This window comes from Lontra canadensis, unplaced genomic scaffold (assembly GCF_010015895.1).
Source record: "Lontra canadensis isolate GAN:19392208 unplaced genomic scaffold, GSC_riverotter_1.0 scaffold35, whole genome shotgun sequence".
NCBI classification, from domain to species: domain Eukaryota; kingdom Metazoa; phylum Chordata; class Mammalia; order Carnivora; family Mustelidae; genus Lontra; species Lontra canadensis.
Genome location: NW_022631029.1, coordinates 10,526,600 through 10,548,397, shown reverse-complemented (window position 1 = coordinate 10,548,397; position 21,798 = coordinate 10,526,600). Strand labels below are relative to the sequence as shown.

The 21,798-nt window shown below is 57.2% G+C and overlaps 3 protein-coding genes across 6 annotated transcripts in view; 1 reads left to right on the top strand and 2 right to left on the bottom strand.

Annotated features, from left to right (window-relative positions):
- Positions 1-3,871: 3,871 nt before the first annotated feature.
- On the bottom strand, positions 3,872-7,575 carry SMIM4 (small integral membrane protein 4). The gene is made up of 2 exons (XM_032868254.1): positions 7,295-7,575; positions 3,872-3,976 (listed from the first exon to the last, which is right to left on the bottom strand). Exons 1-2 carry the CDS (start codon positions 7,443-7,445, stop codon positions 3,885-3,887), a joined length of 243 nt encoding a protein of 80 aa, XP_032724145.1. The 5' UTR covers positions 7,446-7,575; the 3' UTR covers positions 3,872-3,884.
- A 2,763-nt stretch (positions 7,576-10,338) lies between these two features.
- NT5DC2 (5'-nucleotidase domain containing 2) lies at positions 10,339-19,059 on the top strand. Of its 3 annotated transcripts, none has more exons than XM_032868252.1 (14): positions 10,339-10,605; positions 14,349-14,533; positions 14,669-14,743; positions 15,003-15,019; positions 15,127-15,220; positions 15,413-15,541; positions 15,652-15,712; positions 15,793-15,895; positions 16,007-16,108; positions 16,293-16,374; positions 18,149-18,235; positions 18,328-18,468; positions 18,557-18,621; positions 18,703-19,059. In XM_032868252.1, exons 1-14 carry the CDS (start codon positions 10,374-10,376, stop codon positions 18,962-18,964), a joined length of 1,635 nt encoding a protein of 544 aa, XP_032724143.1. In that variant the 5' UTR covers positions 10,339-10,373; the 3' UTR covers positions 18,965-19,059. The 3 variants fall into 3 exon arrangements, with proteins under 3 accessions (XP_032724143.1, XP_032724144.1, XP_032724142.1); XM_032868251.1 differs by having other exon boundaries at positions 10,374-10,605; positions 14,964-15,019; XM_032868253.1 differs by lacking the exon at positions 18,328-18,468 and having other exon boundaries at positions 14,964-15,019.
- Positions 18,948-21,798, bottom strand: part of STAB1 (stabilin 1) — a 27,178-nt gene continuing 24,327 nt past the window's right edge. For both annotated transcript variants that reach the window (XM_032868246.1, XM_032868247.1), the window contains exons 58-69: positions 21,514-21,621; positions 21,231-21,424; positions 20,992-21,136; positions 20,778-20,911; positions 20,524-20,689; positions 20,324-20,433; positions 20,101-20,220; positions 19,866-20,015; positions 19,687-19,791; positions 19,439-19,585; positions 19,231-19,347; positions 18,948-19,145 (exon numbers count right to left, since the gene is read on the bottom strand). In XM_032868246.1, coding sequence (XP_032724137.1) covers positions 19,089-19,145; positions 19,231-19,347; positions 19,439-19,585; positions 19,687-19,791; positions 19,866-20,015; positions 20,101-20,220; positions 20,324-20,433; positions 20,524-20,689; positions 20,778-20,911; positions 20,992-21,136; positions 21,231-21,424; positions 21,514-21,621 — 1,553 coding nt within the window. In that variant the 3' untranslated portion in view covers positions 18,948-19,088. The remainder of the gene's footprint in view (positions 19,146-19,230; positions 19,348-19,438; positions 19,586-19,686; positions 19,792-19,865; positions 20,016-20,100; positions 20,221-20,323; positions 20,434-20,523; positions 20,690-20,777; positions 20,912-20,991; positions 21,137-21,230; positions 21,425-21,513; positions 21,622-21,798) is intronic.

Genomic DNA, 21,798 nt, shown 5'->3' with positions numbered 1-21,798 from the left:
TTGGATTAACCAGGTTTGGTTGTTCTGTTAAAGCTGTGTCAGATGTTAGGCTCAAGCAGGCCTAATTCCTGCAAGTCTTGATTCTATGCTGACAGGGATCTAGCTGCCAATTTAAGGGAACAGAACTCCTCAGGTGGAGGCCAAAGTCAGTGAGTGAGCAGACCTGGTTCAGGGCTCAGGCTGCATTAGCACAGGCGGAATGCAGTCACACTGCAGCTCAACATGCCCCACACCACGCCTCTCGGGCAGTCAAGGAATTCCTAACATGTCCTCATCATGGGCAGAAATACAGGTTGAAGTTAAAATTAGAGAATTACTGGTGGTGGAAGGTAAGGAAAGCATGTCTTGTATCATAAAGCAATGTAAGCCCTTTGTCAGTCAGGTGTCTGTGGCCAGAAGAGATGGGTGGCCCATGTTATTAACATTTATAACATGCTTATAAGCTCTTAAAAACATGACCACACTTTTAATAGAAGTGTTGGTAAAATCAACCAACTGTTTTCCTCTAATATCACTTTGCAAATCCCTGTGGCTCTATACCCCTAAGTATTTAGGGCTGTACTGCCATCTGTGCTTACGAGCATATTTTGAATAATCATTGAATAGTCAAACATTCCCGCTGAAGACTGAGTGAACAAATACTGCTGTGACTCTGTTCCTTTTCAGTTTGGAAGTGTGCTAGATCAGCCGAATCAAAGTTCAGAGCTGAACACGTAATAGACTGCTTCTGTCCCCGGAATAGATGTGGCATTGATGCCTTGTGGGTTGCACATAAATGTGACAAGAAATTCCCAATTCAGTGCACATGTATAGAGTGTGAACTGATACTGTACTGCTTTTCTAGGAGAGAACTGCTTTGGAAAGCACCGTGGTCCAAATGTGCACTTTTTTTTTTAAGATTTTATTTACTTATTTATTTATTTATTTGACAGAGATCACAAGTAGGCAGAGAGAGAGGAGGAAGCAGGCTCCCAGCTGAGAAGAGAGCCAGATGCAGGGCTCGATCCCAGGACCCTGGGACCATGACCTGAGCCAAAGGCAGAGGCTTTAACCCACTGAGCCACCCAGGCGCCCCAAATGTGCACTTTTTTAAAGAGAAGTAACTTGGTGTGAAAAATTGAGACATACGAAAAGAGAAGAGAGATCAATGTGTTTAAATTATACATCTGAGATTTAGGCAAGACTTTCAGAATAGAGGGCAGTCCCCTTGGGTCCCCTCCCTTCCCAGGAGCTTTGTACTATCACTTTGCTATCGCTCAGTTAACCATGCTTTGCTGCCCTCTCACCAAAACACTTCCAGAATAGGATCATTAGAGGGATCAAGATAGCCCTCATCTATTGAGAATCTGCTGCGTACCTAAGTTAACTTTCCCTACCAGTTCATCTGGTAAAGTGAAGCGCTCCAAAGCCCACTTTCCTTAATTTTTTAAAAGATTTTATTTATTTGACAGAGATCACAAGTAGGCAGAGAGGCAGGCAGGTCGGGGGTGGGGGAGAGCAGGCTCCCCGCTGAGCAGAGAGCCCGATGTGGGGCTCAATCCCAAGACCCCAAGATCATGACCCAAGCTGAAGGCAGAGGCTTTAAGCCACTGAGCCACCCAGGCACCCTAAAAGCTCACTTTCCTTACCCAATTCCCATTTCCTTACCCAATTCCACCATAGTGGAATTAAATTTCAAGCAATAAATGCTAATTCAATTTTTGTCATTCTAGAAGTACAGTTTCTAAAACCTGGGTCATTAAATGTTTTGCCGCATAGTTTACACTAGGAGGCACTGCAGTCCTAGAATCCGCATGTAAGCATTGCTCTTACCGTTAAAGTTCCCTAAGTAGTTTCTTTGTCTAAGTCAGGCAGAGTCAGATTCTGTACTAGGAGGGTTAAAGTTTGTTTTAAGGTGAATTTTAAAAGCTTTCACCTCAGTTAACAGAGGTTAGTTTTTACCCTCTAGCATCGAAACTGATATGCTCCGAAAGTACCTTCAATTTAATGCAGTAATTTGGCTTGAAGTGACATTCTTATCTACAGAGTGTTGTTGTCCTTCAGTAAAGCAGCACACTAATACAGATTTTTTTTAAAAGAAGAAAGTACCTTCAATTTAATGCAGTAAATTGGCTTGAAGTGACATTTCTTATCTACAGAGTGTTGTTGTCCTTCAGTAAAGCAGCATGCTAATACAGATTTTTTTTAAAAAGAAGAAAACTCTTAAGGAAGGTTAAACATGAATTTGTAGCTCGTAATTTTCTCTGGGGTGCAGACAGGGAGGTGGGCCAGGGAGGGAATCCACAGCAGACATGTAAGTTAGTTGATGGTTTTATTAACATTTACAACTTTCCTTTGTAAACATTGTGTCCATTACATATTCTCTGTATATATCAGTACTAAACTAAAACTGGGATGGGGGAAGCATGGAATAAGGCCATGTTAACTGGGAGAATCAGACCACAATGTAATTCCTTACTCTGTAGTCTAACCACTAAAATGCCTGTGAGGTTAGGTTCACCAGGAACTCTAGGCACACAAGTGCACAGGAGAAACACCTCCCTCTCCCTGGTGCTGTGGGTCATCACTGGTCTTCGCATTCAAGCCATCTCTGAGCAGTGACTGAGCTGGGATGGGTCGTGCTTGAAGGGGGTCTGAGTAGTCAGTGGCTTGCTATTTATACTGAATTGGTTCTAATATCAATGGACTGAAATTAGGAAAAAAAAACCTAGAAAAGATTGGGAAGCTATGTTCATGGCAGAGATCTTTAACTTGAGATTACCCTGTGGCCTTAAGCATCTGCTTCTGTAATATTCATGAGCAATTGTTAGAAACCATTTTGAAACTTAGCCTTCTTTAATACAGAGATATGTTCTTGGGCTGCCTGGGTGGCTCAGTGGGTTAAGCCTCTGCCTTCAGCTCAGGTCATGATCTCAGGGTCCTGGGATCGAGTCCCACATCGGGCTGTCTGCTGGGTGGGGAGCCTGCTTCCTCCTCTCTCTCTGCCTGCCTCTCTGCCTACTTGTGATCTCTGTCAAATAAAATCTTTAAAAAAAAAAATAGAGATATGTTCTTGATTAAATAGATGTTGGATGTAGTTACCAAGCTTGGAGTAAAAAGAAAAAAAAATGGATAAAGCCTTTGTTTTTGCTATCAGCTGACCCAGACTTACTCTGGGTCAAATTACAAAATCTCTCTCCAGTAGACTGAGCCTCTGACTTAGCTGAAGTCTGTGGTTGTTTTATGGTTTTGCTTTTTCATTGTGGAGGTTCACTTTCTTAGGGAAGAAGCAATGTCTTTACCTTCACCAGCTGGGTAAAAGCACATCTTCATCACAAGACAAGTGTGAAGCCTCCCCCCTCTGGAGTCTTCCTGGAGCTCCAGCAGCCCTTGTATGTTCGTGGGGACAGGCAAAGGAAGGGGTTATTTCTGTTCACAAGAGCACCTGACCTGAGTAATGTGTGGTCAGGAATCCCCACCAGCCTAGCAAAATGGTGACTGGTCGCTGGCAGAAATGTAATCTGCATAATTATCCTGGTTTAAATAGTCCTGGAATGGAGAGCTTACTTTTATGTCCATGATTAAATCTGAATTCTGCAAAAAAGTAAGGGTATCAGTTTGTTGCCTAGAACAAAAGACTTCGAAAACAATTCCGACTGTACTAAAAAAGCATCCTGCTTTATCCTTGAATTGTTTAAGAAATATTTCATAGAACAGATTCACTGGGCAGGTGTGTTTCAGGAGGAAATAGTTTTTCCGTTAAGTGTTGTCCAAAAGTGACTTAGGAAGTATTGAAGCAGACAGGAAAACTATAAAAATTCTTTGTCAAGGCAGTTCTGAATAAGAACAAGAGATCCGAAAGGTACATTTTCAAAGGAGTTGAAACCAGCAGTGAAATTTCATATTCACTTTATTGACGGCTGAAGTTCAGTCTCCGATGCATTTTCCAGCCTTCTCTGATACTGTCGTTCTGAGGCTTTTCTACGGTAGACATCATCTGTGTCAAATAAAAATTTTACTTAGACTTTTAAGAAATAGGAATTAAAGGTACTTAGATCTGACTAATTTAACCAACAGTCGAGGTCTGTCAACTTTTTCTGAATCTCATTGTTTAACTCAAGGCCAAAATAAACTTCATTTAAAACAAAATTTGGAGGGGGGCGTGCCTGCGTGCCTCGGTCGGTTAAGCGGCTGCCTTTCGCTCAGGTCATGGTCGCAGGGTCCTGGGATTGAGTCCTGCATCAGGTTCCCTGCTCCATAGGAAGCCTGCTTCCCCCTCTGCCAGCCATTCCCCCTGCTTGTGCACATTCTCTCTCTCTCTTTCGGACAAATAAAATCTTTGAAAATTTAAAAAAAAAAAAAAAAGTTAAATGCAGTTCTGCACATCAATAGCATGGTGAGAGTCCATGTCTTCAAAGACAGGATCGTGTCCTAGCATACCTCTTGGTAATGTTTTAAGACTTTCCTCACTTCCTTCTCTACCCCACCCCCCAAAATGTCTGTTTTCTCCGAAATCATCCTTAACGAAAGTGTCTCAAAGGTGCTTCTTGCCCTTTGGCTCTGCAGCTCCCTTGCCCATTGCCAGGAACTCAGAGTGGGGAGGTCAGGTCAGGTCCCTTGTTCTCGGCTATGCTTTTCCACTGCTGATTCTCCACCCTCTTCCTTTTTGGCTTTTGCCATCTGCCAGTCTTCTCTGCAAGGGCACCTGCTCTCTACTCCCCTTCAATCACTGAAAACACTGACATCTAGGTCAGGCTCCTTGACCTGTCCTGTGCTATCTTCCCAGGCAACGCCACCCGCCTTCACCTCCTTGACTTCTCCAGTCAACCTGTGCCATCTACTTGCAGTGCTCTCTCAAATAATTCACCCTGCTCTGACCGATTCCTCTACTACCTTTCTAGGCATTCTGTCCTTGGACCTCTATTAAGTTCTTCCCCAGGCACTTGGCCCCTGAATACCCCCTCAGCCCCACCTTGTTCTATCTTCTTGCTCAAACCAGCTGCAATTCCCTCCTAGCAATATCAACTTCTTGACACACCTTCAAAACCCCAACTACAGATTCATCCAGCTGCCCTCCTCCATCCCTCCCTCTGCTTGCTTTGCACTGTGGGGCCAACTAATGCATTTAACTGGGCCCTCGGTGATGCCTAACAACCCTGTTTCCTCAGTCATGACCCTGACCCACCCTCACTCACCCCCAGATGGCCATGAACTTTCTTCACACAGATCAGTCATCAATAGAGAACTAACTTCTAGCTAACTTCCAAGGGCTACTCCTATGGCCCTGCTCTGATCCCAACCTCTCCTACCTTCTCAAGAGCCAGTTATCTGCAGCCTCTCTCCACTCCCCTTTCCTGACCAGCATCTTTGTCTTTCCTGGAGGGCTGACCTCCCATTCGCCTAGTCAGAGTTCCTGGACCTCCTGTCTTCTGTGATAAACCCTCCTGGTTTCCCTACTTGTCTCTCCAGCCATTGCCAATCACCCTTAAAATGTTGGGATTGGACTCTTTCATCACAATCTGCTTTTGAATGACCCACAAACCCATATCCATGGCCCAGATGTGCCTCCTGAGCTTCAGATCTGTATAACCATCTCCACCTTAGCATGTCCAAGAGTCCAGACTGTCCTGCCATTATCCCCCCTGCACCACACCAGCTGTCCTACCGGAAGCCTCCCCTGCTCATCCCCTGAGTCCACTCAATCACCAGGCCCTGTCAGTACCACCTCCCAGGTATCTCTCAACTCCACTCACTTCTTGGCATCCCGTCTGTCCCCACCCAACCAGGCTACCGTCTCAGACCTGAACAGCCACACAGCCCAAGTATTCTTGCCTCCTCTCCCCAAGAAGCTATTCTCCTCATGTGATAATCCACTGCTGCTTAAAACCCTTCAATCCTTTGGGTAGTGTCTTGGTTCGGCAGGGCCACAGAACCCTCACCTGCAGTCCCCCAAACAGTAAATATCCACACCGTGGCCCCATGTTTGCTCTCACCACTAGAATGAGACACTTTCAACTCCACGAACATTCCCCTCATCTGGCTGACCTACTCAGTCTGCAGTCCCCACCTGACATGGTAACTCCTGGATGCCTTCCCTGCACCATCTGATCCAACTGAGGTAGCCCCACCCAAGACTACCATTGCCCCCCCACACACACACTTCCCCTCACAGCACTGATCACACTTAATAGTAACTGACTTTATGATGGGTCTCTGCCATTAGAACTCTTGTGGAGTGGGGGACTCTCTACCTTGTTCATTATATACTCTCATGGGTGCTCATTAAATACTAATGAACGGATAAACAAAAGGACTAATCTTTGGAAACACTAATGTAACAATGTTTTTTTAAAAAGGGTTTGGGGGAAACCCCTGGGTGGCTCAGTGCGTCTGCCTTTAGCTGAGGTCATAATCCCAGATTATGGGTCTGGGACCTGGGTCCTGGGACCCAGCCCTGCATTGGATCAGGCTTCCTGCTCAGTGGGGAGCCTGCTTCTCCCTCTGCCTTTCCCCCTGCTTGTGCTCTCTGTGTCAAATAAATTAATCTTTTAAAAGTGAAGGGTTGGCGGGGTGCCTGGCTGGCTCAGTCAGTGGAGCATGCGACTCTTGATCATAGGGTTGTGGGTCTGAGCCCCATGTTCAGTATAGAGATTATTTTTAAAAATGTTTTTTTAAAGAATTTTTTTTGTAAAATAAGGGTTGGCAGTTCACAAGTGACACATGTTTCTAGAGAGGGATAAAGCAGAAAGGACCTAGAGGGTGGGAAAGTCTTTCCAGAAGGAGAACTGGCCTTTCCAGAGCTAGTGCTTCACAAAGCAGCGCCCGGCACTCTTTCCACAGTGCGGGACGCTGATGCCAACGACTCCGTCCGGCAAAGACGGTGGTAGTTTGGCCGGCAGACCGGCTCCTTCCAGGGTTTGGACTGAGGAATCCGGAAGAGGGCTGGCCAATTAGCAGGAGTTTCCCTGAATCTTCAGGATCCCACTCCCTTCCACGGCGCTGTCAGCAAGTCTGTTCCTTAGGACCAAACAACCCCGCAGGGACGCGGGGGCAGGCTTGAGAGCAGAGCGTCCTGCGTCGAGTCACGTGCTCTCCCCGAAAGTGCAGGGAAGGTCTCAAGGTTGGACGCAGACATGCCTTTGTCACCCCGGGCCGCGAACGGAAGCGTCCTTGCCCTTCTAACCACGGTAAGAGCAGCTCAGCGCTCTGAATGGAACGAGCGGTCTGCAACCTAAGACCGTCCCCCAGGAAAATGGGTCCCTAGCCGCCTCCTGCCTTCCTGAAATGAGACGGACCCTGCTGCACCCCCACTTACAGAAGGTCTCCTGGCCCACACGCAGTTTAATCATGATCCACTCCATCGTTCCTCCCAGGACAAAAAAAAAGGGCAGGAACCTGTAGACGCCGAATCGTTCCTTCCCGGGCACCCGCTGCAGGACCCGCTTCACCTGGGCCCTGGAAAACATGCCCGACCCAGATCGTGGAGAAGGGTACGGCGGAACCGGGAGCCACGGGAGCTGCCCCAGCCCCCGGACTGGAGCGCCCAGCTACAGCCGAGCCCGGACGCCTAGTTACCGTGCTACCGCGGCCCTGACCCGCAGCTAGGTCCGTGCTGAGCTGAAGGAGCGCCGAGCCCCCGACCCAGAGCCTGAACGGCTCCACCAATCAGAGTGCCGTGGGGCTCGCGGATCCGCCAGTCCGAATGCGGCGAAGCGCGCGTGCTCCGTGAGGTCGAGCTCAGCCGGAGGGAGCTGGCGCAGGCGCCTCGGCTCTGGAGGCGGGGCGGCCCGAGAGGGCGGGGCCTCCCACGTGGCGTCGAGCCGGCCCTGCCCCGGCCTCCCCTTTGCGAGCCAGCGCTCGGAGTTGGCCGCGGCACCCCCTACTCTGCCACCGCCATCTTTTTTCTTAAAGTCCTGGTAGAAGTGATGACGGGCTCTGGTGGTATAAACATATACTGCGTTTTACTCTAAAAGGCAGTTATGCAATGCTTTGCATTTATTTCGGGGTCGTGACTGATGACTAGAATTCTAAAAATAACAGAATCCGATATGCATTTTTAAAATATTTTATTTATTTATTTGACAGATCACAAGTAGGCAGAGAGGAGGAAGCAGGCTCCCCGCTGAGCAGAGAGCCCGATGTGGGGCTCCATCCCAGGACCCCGAGACCACGACCCGAGCCGAAGGCAGAGGCTTCAGCCCACTGAGCCACCCAGGCACCCCCCGATATGCATTTTTGAAAGGTGAACTTTATCATGATCACAACAAAAGTCCAAGCAATCACCTCGTGCGAACAACCCTGATATTAATAGAAGCTATCTTGTTTGGGGCACTTACCCTTACGCAGGGGCATGTAGGTCCTTTTTACGCATCACCCCATTATTCACAATAATCACAGAGCAGCAGAGCGGCTCAAGAGCATGGGCTTTGTCAAACCACATCCCTTGCTCCACGAAGTGGGCCTCTCTTTGATGCTGTGAGATTTAGAAGTAATACGAATAAAGCACTTACCATGCCAGCAGCATGGTAACTGATCCATTACTGTTAGCTAAAACACGAGGATGATAGCGTGACAATGATATGCTGGGTACCAGCTCTTTATATGTATTCTAGAACCTAGGGACACTCCCCTTTATCTACATCATCCCGTTTTATGGACGGGAAACTGAGAAGTTAGGAGATTAAGCCAGGCAAGAGCACCAGAGCCTCCATTCACGCTTCTTGAGTCCCTGTGCATGCTATAAGGGACTGTCACTTCATCACCTAAGGCTAGAAAAACAACAGGGGCCTATCTTTGAGAAGGGAGACAGCTATTACACAGTCTAAGAACATCAAACGGAAACAAAGTCAATAAAAAAGTTTGGTGGTGTGAACACAAAATATACAAAAATAGGCTGGAGAAGAGAGAGAGCGCAAGCAGGGCCCCTGGCACGGGTCACAGAGTCTGGAGCTGAACTGCTGGCCCAGAGCTGCTTCCTGGATCACCTGCTTTCTCCTGGGGCCTACCCTACCCAGCTCCCTGCATACTGCCTTGGCGGAGCACTCCAGGTTCTCCTCTTGGTGGCTGTGGGAACCTGTCATCGCCGGGCACCCATCTCCCACCCTGAGGAAGCTTACTTATGGACAAGTCCCGAAGGCCGACTTAGCTCAGCTGGGCTCCCGTGGGACTACCCTTCGGCCTCCATCCGCGCTCCTCCCCCGCCCCGCCCCAGCTCCTGGCCCAGGATCTGGCCCACGGTGGGTAGGTTCTCAGCCAAGGTGCAGTGGATATTCAAAAGCACAAATATGCCCTTAAACCAGGAGGAGCACCCCAAGGAAACAGTGTCCAGCTAGCCAGCTCCCCACCAATGGGGTACATTGGTGCTCTGTCGGGCGCCTCAGGGCCTACCGTTAAGCCTGGGACGCAAGCGGACTCAGGAAAAAGCAGACTCAGGACTCAGAAAAACACAGGTGGAGAATGGTTGCAAGCAGGGAAGCAGAATGTCTATGAAAAGTCTGGAGACTAGAAGACTAGAAGAGACCACAGCATCTCAAGAGGGGCCCGGTGGGAGAAAGCGAAGCGTGGGGTCGGTGAGGTCGTTTGCTGAGGTCAGAACCAGGCAGGTGCAATGACCCCGGGCCCACCACTACACTGCACCGCTCTGTCCTCGTCCTCCTGCTCTGAGTTAAAAGGGATCACCTGTGTACGGTACAGTGAGGGACCAAGAAGGAGCTGCTTCAGCGGGCGTGGGCGGCACTGCGTGTCCCTGCGGGTCCCAGGGTCTCACCCGGCTTGGGGCTAGCACCGGGCTGCGCGAGGTAAGGCCTCTTTATTCGCTAGAGTGAAGCGAGCCGGCCCCTGGTCTGCGCGGAACAGGACCCCTGGGGCAGGACTTGCCGGGAGCGGCGGCGGAGCTGAGGTCAAGAGGACTTGGGGTGGGGTGGAGAAGGGGCAAGAGGACCCGGGATCGAAGGGGGAGACAGAGGACCCGGGGGGCGGGGGATATCAGGGCGGGGGGGGTCGCCGTGCGCTGGCCTTCCCCTTCCCGCTCCCCGGCCGTCCATAGCCTCATGGAGACGGCTGTTCTTGGCCCTCCGACATCCCGGGAGCGGGGCCGAGGGAGCGGCCATCACCGCCGTGGCGACCGAAGGGGGCCGCGGAGCGCAGAGTCCTTCTCAGCCTCGCGGAGACGGGGGAGGGGGCCCGGGAGTCCGCCCCGCCCCGCCCCGTCCCGGGACCTCCCGCCCCCCGGGGCCGAGGGGCGCGCCCATTGGCCGGCCGGGCTCCGCGCGCCGCGCCCATTGGCCGGCCGCCGTGAGGAGCACGCGGCCACCGTGGCGGGCGCGCAGTCGGAGGGCGGCGGACTGGCCGAGGGGCCGAGGGGCCGAGGGCTGCGCGGGCAGCGCACGGCGGGCATGGCGGGTGCGGGGCTGCGGGCGGCCGCTCGGCGCTGGCTGCCGTGCAGGGGCCACGGCGGGCCGCGAGCCTCCTCGTCCACGCCCTCCTGCCCTGGCTGCGGCCCCCCGGGTCCCGGCGCCCACTGCCCGAGCGCCCCGCGCTCCGCGCCCGCCCCGGCGCCCGCGGGCGGCGCCGAAGTCAGCGCGCACCTGTGGGCTCGTTACCAGGACATGCGGAGACTGGTGCACGGTGGGTGAGCCGCAGCGGGACGGGCGCCGGGGGTGTATCCGCGCGGCGAAGGCGCGTGTCCAGGCGACGGACAGACGGGCCGTCCCGGGCGCCGCTCTTCGGGGAAAGCGCGCTGGTGGGGCTCGCCAGTGTCCCGGAGCCCGAAGGCCCGGCAGCTCTTCGATGGAGGCTCCAGCGGGTCGTCGCGGGGGCCTCTGGGGCCGCCCCGACGCCCGGAGGCAGGTGGGCCGACGGGAGGTTTGTTCCCTGGCTCCGTCTGCAGGAGCTCGGGGATCCCGAAGCGGCCTCCGGAATGCGGAGCCCCCACCGTCTTTCCTGGCGGTCCCGCCCGCAGGGAGGCTGCGGCGGAAATGCCCCCAACCCCTTGTTCTCTTAGGGGCCCTTAGTTGGGGCGGGAGCATCGGGACAAAGCCAGCCGGCGGCGCTGCCGGACCTAAGCGGACGCAGACTAGACTTTGCAGATACCTCTAGATTGCGACTGAGGTCGGGAGCACTGTCAGCCCAGGAGGGGAAGGTGTCGGTTGGAGAAAGGAGACCAAGTCGCCCCAGGGCCCTGGAGTCCACAAGGGTGGCGGCATCCTTGGCCAGAACACTTAACCTCCTGGCCAACCCCCACTCCCAGAGCAAAATGGGCTGATGAGCCTTGAAGTCTCCCCCGGAGAGGCCAGGCTGCAGTGCCCTGATGAGCGGGAAGAGCTGAGAGTGCTCTGTACATGTCCCCACGTCTCCAGAGGCTCTGCCTCTGCGGCAGGCAGACATGGTTTGGGCTTCACCCTATCACTGACGGGGGGTGGGGGGGGGGGGGGGGGGGGGTGGGGGGGGGGGGTTCAGCAGGCCTCCCCCTCTCAGACCTTCAGTGGCCACAACATTAAACACAGCCCTGGGGCCACTGTCACAGGGTTGTGGTGATGACTCAGAGGGAACCAGGCCAAGAAAGGGCAGGGAGCTTCCAGAGGAGCCCCCAAAGGTGATGCTGGTCTCATTGTCTGGTAAGACAAAGTGCCCTGTCTGGAAGATTCCAGCTGAGGGAATGGGGCTTCCACTCCAGCTGTGCGGAGAGCTGAACGGTGCTCACCTGAGACGCACAGGGCAGAATAATTAAGACCCCTGAGGAATGGTGCTTCCGAAGCGCTTGGGCTTCACAGGACCCCACCCTGCACGGCCTCAGTGGAGAGGACAGGCCTGGGAGGCTGTTTAGGAAGAGGCGTTTGCTCTGGGTCTGGAGAAGACCTTCTGCAGAGCAGCCCGAGGAGCCTGCCTGGTAGGTGTGGGAGAGAACATAGGTCTGTTGGGCTTTGTCACCCCAGGTGTGCCAGCATCTTCAAATCTCCACAGAGACAACTCTTGATCTGAAAGGGGCAAGGTCATTTCCAAGATGTCATGATGAGCACCAGGATGAGCCAGCCTTGCACCTCTGAGTCCTAACTAAACCCTCTTGAATGGGTTTTCTGGGGGAGATTCTGGGGACTGAGATACGCCTTTGGGCTAATGCCTGTGGGCAAGATTTGGCCAGGGAGCTGGGCCCCAGGCCACTGCCTCTCCGCCAGTGTGGGAATGCTGGAAGGCTAGGCCTAGGGGGAGAGTAATTAAGGCAGGTGGACTGACCTGAATTTGAATCTCAGTTGCCTACTACTGGGTAGTTTGGAGCAAGTGACTTCACCTCTCTGAGCCTGTTTCTTCCTCTGGGTGATGGATGAATTAAGTGTGACCACCTCACAGGGTTGGAGTGAGGCCTGGACATGGTGAGCCTCTGAGGCACCCAGCGTGTGCACCCGGAAGCAGCTGTGGGAACGGCATCCACAGTGAGCCTTACAGCTGCTGTGGGGAAGAGTCGGCCCTAGAGCCTGGGGCAGGAGTGGGGCAGGCTCAGAAGAGGAAAGGGAGGGTCTGCATAGTGAGCCCAGTGAACCTGGGAGGCCAGTGCCCGTGAGGGGTATGTCTAGCTCACTGGACCCCACGCACCACTGCAGCCCTCTGGAAAGGACTGGGGCCTTGTGGCCCCCAGAGCTATGGTTTCCTCAGTCCAGAAATCCAGTCAGGAGGGAAGACCCCGCGGGCTGCTTCCCTACCCTGTCGTTCCTCAGAGGATCATCTGTCCATGGGAACGTCCTCAAGGACAGAGCCAAAAGCTGGCCATGGCCAGCACCGTGCCAACAAGGGGCCACACCACCAAGCAGATCCCTCCTTCCTGGGGGTCTCCTGGACATTGTACCAAGAGTTACCATTAGCACCCAGGAACTCAGGCCCGTGAGGAGAGCAAGGTCCAGGGTCCTAGTGACCTCAGGGGCATCTCAGAAGCAGCTCCCTAGAGAGCGGAGGTTGGCTGTGTCTCACGTGCGTCCAAGTGAGAAATATTGTGTCTGCATCCACCAGTCTGAAACAGCTGCTCTCTGCCAGGCGTCTGTCTGCCTGGGGCCCCTAGCGGAACCCGCCACACTTGTTCCCACACCCACGCCCTGCACTGGGCTCTGAAGGAAAGGGGGTAGGGACGGAGCCTGTGTTCCGAGGGGGCCTCCAGGGCAAATGGTCAGTGTGGGAGCTCAGCAGTATCTGTCTCTGAGCACAGACCGCTGCCAGGAATGCCGCACAGCCCAGGGCTTCTGCTTCGAGGCGATGCCTAGTTGTGCCTGAGACAGGAATTCCCTGGAGGCTTGGGCTGTTTGTGTGGGCCTCAGCCACAGGTGAGAGGTCTCAGGAATGGGGCTACCTGGAGCCCCTGCAGGACTGTGCCCTGTGTCCTAGTCCTGCCTGCCCCTCTCTCTGAGTGATGCAGGGGACTCCGGGACAGGGAGATGACAGGTTCCGGAGACACATCGCCCACGTAATCCTACATTTGCTGCAGGGGCAGAGCAGGAACGTTCCCTGTGACCCTCTCAGTGATTCTGTAGGTTGGCATGATTTTGATTTCCCCTTTAAAGATAGGGAAACTGAGGCCCAGAAAGTGAGGTGACTTTTCTGAGGTCACAGCTGTGAGAAGGAGAGCTTGGCCTGTTTGACCCCAAAGCCGAAGCCCTTTCTCCATCGACCTCCCCTACTGTATAGATGGGGAAACTGAGGCAGATGAGCCTGGGACCCCCTTCACCCTCATCTGTCTCCCTTGGAGCCTACACACAGTGTACCACTCAACCCTCAGTAGCAGCCAGGGGCCTGGGATGGCTATGACCACGTCCCCAGTGGGGAGGGGCCTGGTTACTTGACCCACAACCCCACATCACACGTCCTGCCTGTCATAATTAGCAATGTACCCTGGCTCGAAACAGCAAATGTCATTATGTAGACTGGCGGGCAGCTAAAATCCGATTAGAGGGGCCACAAGCTGTGGCAGGTGCACCGAGCATGGAGTACGAGTGACAGAGGAGCTGCCTAGTACCCCCCCATTCCTGTCACGTCCCTTAGGCCCAGCTCAGGCTGCAGGCAAGGTGGAAAGTTCCGAGCATAGCCACGGCTCCAACGGGTTCACAGGAGCCTGGAGGAAACATGGGCTCAGTGTACCTGCTGAGCTGTGGGCCCTGGTGTAACCCCAGCCGGGGCCTTGGCCCATTGCCAGCTCTGCCTTACCCGCAACCATGTGACCCCGGACAGGTGGTCTCTCTGAGCCTCACTTTGACCATATGCAGCCTGGGGCTGAGATTATGCATCCTGCGTGGTTTCACAAGGCTCCTGGGCCTGGGCACCTGGAAAGTGCTTGGTAACCGTTTGCTGCCGCTGTGTTCACCTCCTCATACTGCGTCTCCTCCCTCTAGATCTCCTGCCCCCAGAGGTCTGCAGCCTTCTGAACCCAGCAGCCATCTATGCCAACAACGAGATCAGCCTGCGCGACGTCGAAGTCTATGGCTTCGACTACGACTACACGCTGGCCCAGTATGCAGATGCACTGCACCCCAAGATCTTCACTGCTGCCCGTGACATCCTGGTTGAGCACTACAAGGTGAGGCTGGCCGGGCAGGTGGCCCGGGCGCTGGAGCAATCCCAGGCTGAGGCACGGGGCTCCCCTGAGGCGGCAGCCCCGCCAGAGGTCTGTGCTGATTCCACTGGCTCAGCCTGGCCCACTTCCCCTCAACAGTACCCAGAGGGGATCCGAAAGTATGACTATGACCCCAGCTTTGCCATCCGAGGCCTCCACTATGACATTCAGAAGGTGAGTGCTGAGGCCCCAGACCCCAGCAGCCCCTCCTGACGGGATGTGCGTTGGCACTACCTCCTTAGCCCCTGTCCTCTAAGGGGACTTCCTCTCCACGGGCACATGATCCCCTCGGTACCTTCCCATCGAGGCTGTAGCCCAAAGGCTGGAAGAGGCTGTCCCAGGGCCAGTGCAGACCCCTTTCTCCCCACCCCTCCCACTCCTGTGGCGCTCCCAGAGCCTGCTGATGAAGATTGACGCCTTCCATTACGTGCAGCTGGGGACGGCCTACAGGTCAGTGCAGACTTCCCGGCCGCACCCTGCTTCCCCTCCACCCCCAACTCTACCAGGGCCTCGGCTCTGGACTACTTTGGACTCTTGATGTCTGCATACCCACCCAGGGGCCTCCAGCCTGTGCCTGACGAGGAGGTTATCGATTTATACGGGGGCACCCAGCACATCCCACTGTACCAGATGAGCGGCTTCTACGGCAAGGTACCCACTCCATGGGCCTTGGCCCTGGGCAGCCTGCGCAGTGATCTCACCGCAGGGGCCCTCTCCCTGGAGCGCTGGCCCTGACCCGCAGGCAGTGCCCACCCCAGTGTGGCAAGCCAGATTCAGAGCCTGTGGCCTCCAGAACTGGGGGCCGAGGCCGGGGGCTTGCTGAGGCGGTGGTCCCCTCTGCAGGGTCCCTCCATCAAGCAGTTCATGGACATCTTCTCACTGCCGGAGATGGCGCTGCTGTCCTGCGTGGTAGACCACTTCCTGGGTCACAGCCTGGAGTTTGACCAGGCGCACCTCTACAAGGATGTGACGGTGAGGACCTGTGGCCTGCCTCTCAGGGTGGCAAGGAAGGTAAAGTTGGCCACGGCAGGGCCCACTTCCTAGGCCCTGCTACAGCCTCACTGTCCCTCCACTGCCCCCAGGATGCCATTCGAGACGTGCACGTGAAGGGCCTCATGTACCAGTGGATCGAGCAGGATATGGGTAAGGGTGGGCTGTAGCCCCTCCTGCGGGTTCCTGAGCAGGGCGCTGGGTTGGCCCTCACAGACCTATGTCCCCATTAGAGAAGTACATCCTGAGAGGGGACGAGACGTTCGCTGTCCTGAGCCGCCTGGTGGCACATGGGAAGCAGCTGTTCCTCATCACCAACAGCCCCTTCAGCTTCGTGTGAGCTGCCTGGGTGGGGAGGAGGGGTGGGACGGGCTGCGGGAGGGGCCTCAGGCCCCTCCACCCCACTGCTGCCTGTCCCACCTCTGCCCTCCCTCTGCCTCTGCCCAGGGACAAGGGGATGCGGCACATGGTGGGCCCCGACTGGCGTCAGCTCTTCGATGTGGTCATTGTCCAGGCAGACAAACCCAGCTTCTTCACCGACCGGCGCAAGTATGGGCCTCACTGGGGTGATGGGGCCGGGGCGTGGGAACTGGCCTTTGCCTGGCACCCTGCGTGCTTGGGGTGGGGGCACCCCCTTGTCAGCACGTGGCCAATGGAGATGGTGCCTGCCCCCCCAGTCCTGCCCCACACTGGAAATCCAGCCCTTTACTGCCCCCTCCCCGTCCTGCACCAGGCCTTTCCGAAAACTCGATGAGAAGGGCTCCCTGCACTGGGACCGCATCACCAGCCTAGAGAAGGGCAAAATCTATCGGCAGGTGAGTGCCATGCGGGTGGCCTCCCCCTGGCCCCAGGTTTCGGAGGGGGCAGCTGCATAGCCTCCTGGGCCCTGCCGCACCCCGACACGCCTGCCGTGCCTCTGCCCCCTCTCACTGTGTCCCGGGGCACCAGGGAACGGCTATGAGGGCACAGGTCTGGTCAGGCTGCCTGCGTTGGAGTTTCAAGTTTACTGCTCATTAGCTGAAGGAGTCTGGACGAGTCATTTGGCCTCTCTGTGCCGTGCTTTTCCTCATCCACAGAAGAGGTAGGGTGTAAACAAACCAAGAAAAGTGTTCTCCTGAATTGTGGTACAAAGCCCTCACATTAGCCAGGCATTTACTGAAAGTCCCCCAGACGATCAGTGGCACTGTTACTTGGGGCTGACCACCCTGCTACGGCCAGACCAGCTGTAGGAGCAGCTCACGGGCCTTCGGGGGAGACCCCTTTTCCTAGCTGGTGTATAGGAAGATGAGAAGGGGGCCTAGGGGGCCTAGTGCCAGGGTTGGGTGGCAATTAAGGAGCAGGATTAAGGCATTTAGTGCTGGATGGAATGCGGAAATCCTGGCTGAGCTGGTCTCCTTGAGGGTGGAGGTTCCGGGGGCGGGGCGGGGGGGGGGGTGTTAGCCAGCCTGTGGTATCCAGAGCCGAGGCCTGACCTGCAGGCAGTACTCCTAGCCTTGTGGCCCCAGCTCTCCATGGTCTCTTTGGGCTCAGGCTCTTTCCCTCGGCTCCTTTGTCTCAGCATCTTAGCTAAGCCTGAGGTGGGTCACGCACCTTTGTAGGGAACATGGGACTTTTTCTCCTTTTGCAGCTTTTAGCCTTTTCTTTATGCCTGATGATCTGGTTTCACTGTGTGTGTGTGTGTGTGTGTGTGTGTGTGTGCGCGTGCGTGTGTGCACGCGCGCGCGCGCGTGGACGTGCAGACACATGCATGCCCTGGATCCTGCTGGCTTCTCGTCTTTGTGCTCCCTCCCTGGCTCCCTTTGCGGGAACCCCAGGCTCCATCTTGCCTGATGCAGCACCTGGCCCTCAAGATTCTCTCTTGGTTCGGGGCCCATCCTCGGCACACACCCCCTCGTACCTGACTGCCCACCTGAGCTGAATTCAGCAATGGAGCCTTTGGCCACCACCTGTGTCGCCATGGCTCGCTTCTCCTGGCCGCTTGCAGCAGGGGCTGCCTCGATACTGACTCCTTTGTGCCCAGTGTGAATTCTGCTCATTGCTGGGCTGTGGGCTCCGGGCACCTGCCCTGGCGGCTGCTGCACTTACTGCTCTGGGCCCCCTGCCCCATTTTCTGCTCTCCCGAGAGCCTCCTCTATTGTGTTTAAGCCTGACTGCCTTCATCTCTTCTCTGGCTCTGGAGCCGGCAGGGCAGATGGCTCGGCTGGGTCCCTCCAGGCTCCGGCCTGGGAGGACAGGAAGGGCTGCAGGGCCATGAGCTTGCTGCTGTGGTTTGTTTCCCACAGCGTGGGATCCCTGGGGCGGGTGTGAGGCCACAGGGAGGGGAGGCCCTGGAGGCACAGGGCACCGTGCCAGGCCCACAGGAGACTTTCCTGGGGCAGGGAGACCCCCTTCCCGACTGTGAGGGGGAGGAGACCAGGGCCAGAGCCCCGGGTCAGTGAGGCCATGGGAAAGGGCAGCTGGGCGTCCAGCTGGAGGGGCCTCGCTGCCTCTAGGGATATGGGAGGGGCGGTGGAGGACAGGGCGGGGTTCCGGCAGCCCCACGGGAGCCCCCAGTACACTGTGCTCAGCGGTAGCCCCCATTTTCCGCAGGGAAACCTGTACGACTTCCTGCGCCTGACAGAATGGCGTGGGCCCCGCGTGCTCTACTTCGGAGACCACCTGTACAGCGACCTGGCGGTGAGCGGGCAAGGCTGGGCCCCGGGAGGAGAGAGGGAGGGAGGGACCCCCTGCCGATCACCGCTGAGCCATGCCTCCAACCTGCACGGCAGGACCTCATGCTGCGGCACGGCTGGCGCACGGGGGCCATCATCCCCGAGCTGGAGCGCGAGATCCGCATCATCAACACGGAGCAGTACATGCACTCGCTGACGTGGCAGCAGGCGCTCACGGGGCTGCTGGAGCGCATGCAGGTGGCGGGGGGGTGGGGCGGGGGCAGGGCGTGGGGGAAGGGCAGGGCTGCCGCCCGGGCACACCCCAGCACCCTCTGGTCTCCCACAGACGTACCAGGATGCCGAATCGCAGCAGGTGCTGGCGGCCTGGCTGAAAGAGCGGCAGGAGCTGAGGTGGGCCGTGGGGGGCACAGGGAGGGCTTCCCCGTGCCGCGGCTCCTGGGCCCCCTCGAGTGCCCTGTGTTTCCCCCACAGGTGCATCACCAAAGCCCTGTTCAACGCCCAGTTCGGGAGCATCTTCCGCACCTTCCACAACCCCACCTACTTCTCCCGGCGCCTCGTGCGCTTCTCGGACCTCTACATGGCCTCCCTCAGCTGTCTCCTCAACTACCGCGTGGACTTCACCTTCTACCCGCGCCGCACGCCCCTGCAGCACGAGGCGCCGCTCTGGATGGACCAGCTGTGCACCGGCTGCATGAAGACGCCCTTTCTCGGCGACATGGCCCACATCCGCTGAGGGCGCCTTTATTGTCCAGAGCAGGTCCTCCCCCATCCTGCCCCGTCCACGCTGGGCCTCGGTCCAAGGCGGGCAATAAAAGCCGTCTCCCTCTCGCTCATGCCTCTGCTCAGCCCCGGCCGCCTCACTTGACTGCAAGGATCCTCCGGGTGTCGGGGAAGTCGTCCTCCAGCACTGAGTCCTGGGGGTGGGGAGAGGACCCTTTGTGGCTGGGCCAAAACCAGGCCTCGGGCCCCTTTCTGCCGCCCCTCAGCCCCCACACTCACATCAAAGGGCTCGCAGAAGGCATCGTGGCTGCCAAAGACTGGGTTGGGGACAGAGACCAGGGTTGGGCTGGTCCCTTCCTGCCACGGGGTAAAGTCCTCCTCAGCATCATCTTCTGCCTGAGAAGAGAGGTGTGGTGAGGGACCTCAAGGAAGGTCGATAGACCCAGGCACCCCCAGCCCCTTCCCCGCCCCCACAACATGGCCCTACCTGGAAGGCGGAGAAGCCAAAGCCTGTGGCCTTGCCTCGAGCACGGAGGTAGAAGGCTCCAGCCACGACACCAAGCAGTGCTCCGGCCGCTACCACAGCCCCCACGCCTGCCGCCACCGGTGGAGCCTCAGGGGCCACCACCGCCCGCTGCAAATAAGGAAAGTGTCAAAGCCAGGCAGGCCAGGGCTGTCCACTAACCCCCTTGCTGTTCTATCCCCCACCCCCACCCCGGTCCATCACCTACTCACAGGCTGTAGGGGAGCCAGAAGGGGCCTGGCCAGAGCGTGGATGATGCCGTTGAATGCCATGATGTCCCACACGACAACGTGGCTAACCACAACTGCCCCTGGGGCCTGTAGGAAGACCAGAGTCAGGCCTAGTAGGTGACGGCCAGGGCCTGCAGGGGAGGTGCAGTGGCCAGACTCACCACAGCAGCCCCAGAACTGTTGTCCGGGCCCACAGCGCTAAAGACGAGGCTGAGGCCCGAGTGGGCAGGGAGCACAGTGTGCTGGCTGGCATTGGTGCTCAGGAAGGTGGCGTTGGAGGCGTGCAGCTCCAGGTCCGGGCCACTCAGCGTCTGTGGGCGAAGCAAGGCTGTCGGCCCAGAGCAGCCAGAGGTATGGGCATCGGGCCTGGCTCTGCCCACAGCCCCTGCCAGTTACCATGTTGTCCAGGAAGCCTTCGTTGACAGGAACGAAGAGTGTCTTGTAGGTGAGTTCATCGTCCAGGAAGTCCAGGAAGTCGAGACCTCGCGGGGTGGCATTGGCGTAGCCTAGCAGCATCTGGGAAGGGGGGGAGATAGGACCGTGGGCAGGCTCCCTCCCCTGGGACCCCAGCTACCCCCACCACCACCACCCTCCTCCCTAAGGCTGGGCCCCTGCACACCCCATAGAAGGTGGAGAAGTTGGCAGTGGCAGCCAGGACGTCGAGCAGCTTCCCATTGCACATGCTAGTCCCGTCACCCACAAAGCCACGGCGGCACCGGCAGGCCACATCTGCGGGAAAGGTGGTTCAGGGGGTCAGTAGGAAGGGGCAGAGCCAGGGCATGGTGGGGGGTGGGGGGTCTGGGGCAGGGGGCACTGCACCTAGCTCACGGTAGCAATAGGCGTCCCAGCACTCCGAGCGGTTCTCCCGGGCGCCCAGGCTGACGACGCCCACCTGGCCACCGCCACAGTCTGCCGCAGGGAAGACGACCGGGTGGGCTGCTGAGCCGTTGGCCAGCCAGCCCACAAGGCACAGGTGGTAGCCCAGCTGTAGGGGAAGGAGAGCGCGCTGAGACCTCAGGCCCAACCCGAGGGCCCCCCACAGGCTCGGCTCCAGACCCCTGGGCCCCACACACCTTCTGGGCAGCAGAGAGCTGAGGGAGAGAAGCAAGAACAGCTCCCTGGGCCCCACAGGCCGCCTCGGCCTCTGAGAAGTTCAGGCCATAGGGACCACTGGGGGCCTGGAGGTGGAAGACCCCGGCCTGCTTCTCTGCAGAAGGGAGGGACACGTGATCAGCCCGGCGGCACCGAGGGCAAGCAGGGCCACTGGGGGCGGGCAGGGAAGCACACCCTGGAAGTGGAGGTCCGTGCACACGGCATCCACGTGGCAGGGTGGTGGCTGGCCCAGGCAGCGGTCCACAGGTGGCTCCGGCTCCTCCAGACACTGCAGTCCGTCACCCACGTAGCCGGCATGGCACACACAACGCCGCGTGTTCTGGGGCGGGAGAGCGGGCGGGTGCTCTTCAGGGACCTGGGGGGCCGCGCCGTGGAGCCTCCCCGCCCTGCGGCTCGGCTCCCCGGCTGCTCACCGGGCCAGTGTTCAAGCAGTCAGCATGCTCATTGCAGCCTCCGCGCCAGCCGTCCACACAGGGGTCGCGGGCCCGGCAGCTCCAGCCATCGCCCTCGTAGGCAGGCAGGCAGGCACAGGTGACCACGGTGCCCACTTGGCTGCAGTTGGCATGCTCGCTGCAGCCACCATTCCCATCCCGGCACAAGTCCACCACTGTGGACAGGGAGGGAGTGGCAGGACGAGGGGACAGGAGGGGCCAGGGCCAGAGGGGCTCCCGTCTCGCATCCCACTCCCGTGCTCACCTGTGCATGTGCGTCCATCCCCTTCATAGCCCAGGCCGCACTCACAGCTGTTGTCTGCACGGCATGCGGCCTGGGGTGCGCAGGGTGGGGCACACACAGGCTGCAGCTCTGTCCCCCAGGGCCCACCCCACACATCCAGGTGAGAAGCTACCCTCCTGGAGGTCCCCCAGGCCCCCCTCCCACCCACCCCTCAGGGCCTCAGCCTGAGCGTGCAGTCAGGACATGCGCCGGTGTCGGCAGACAGGTACAAGCGTGCAGGGTGGGCACAGATGCCAAGAGAACTCA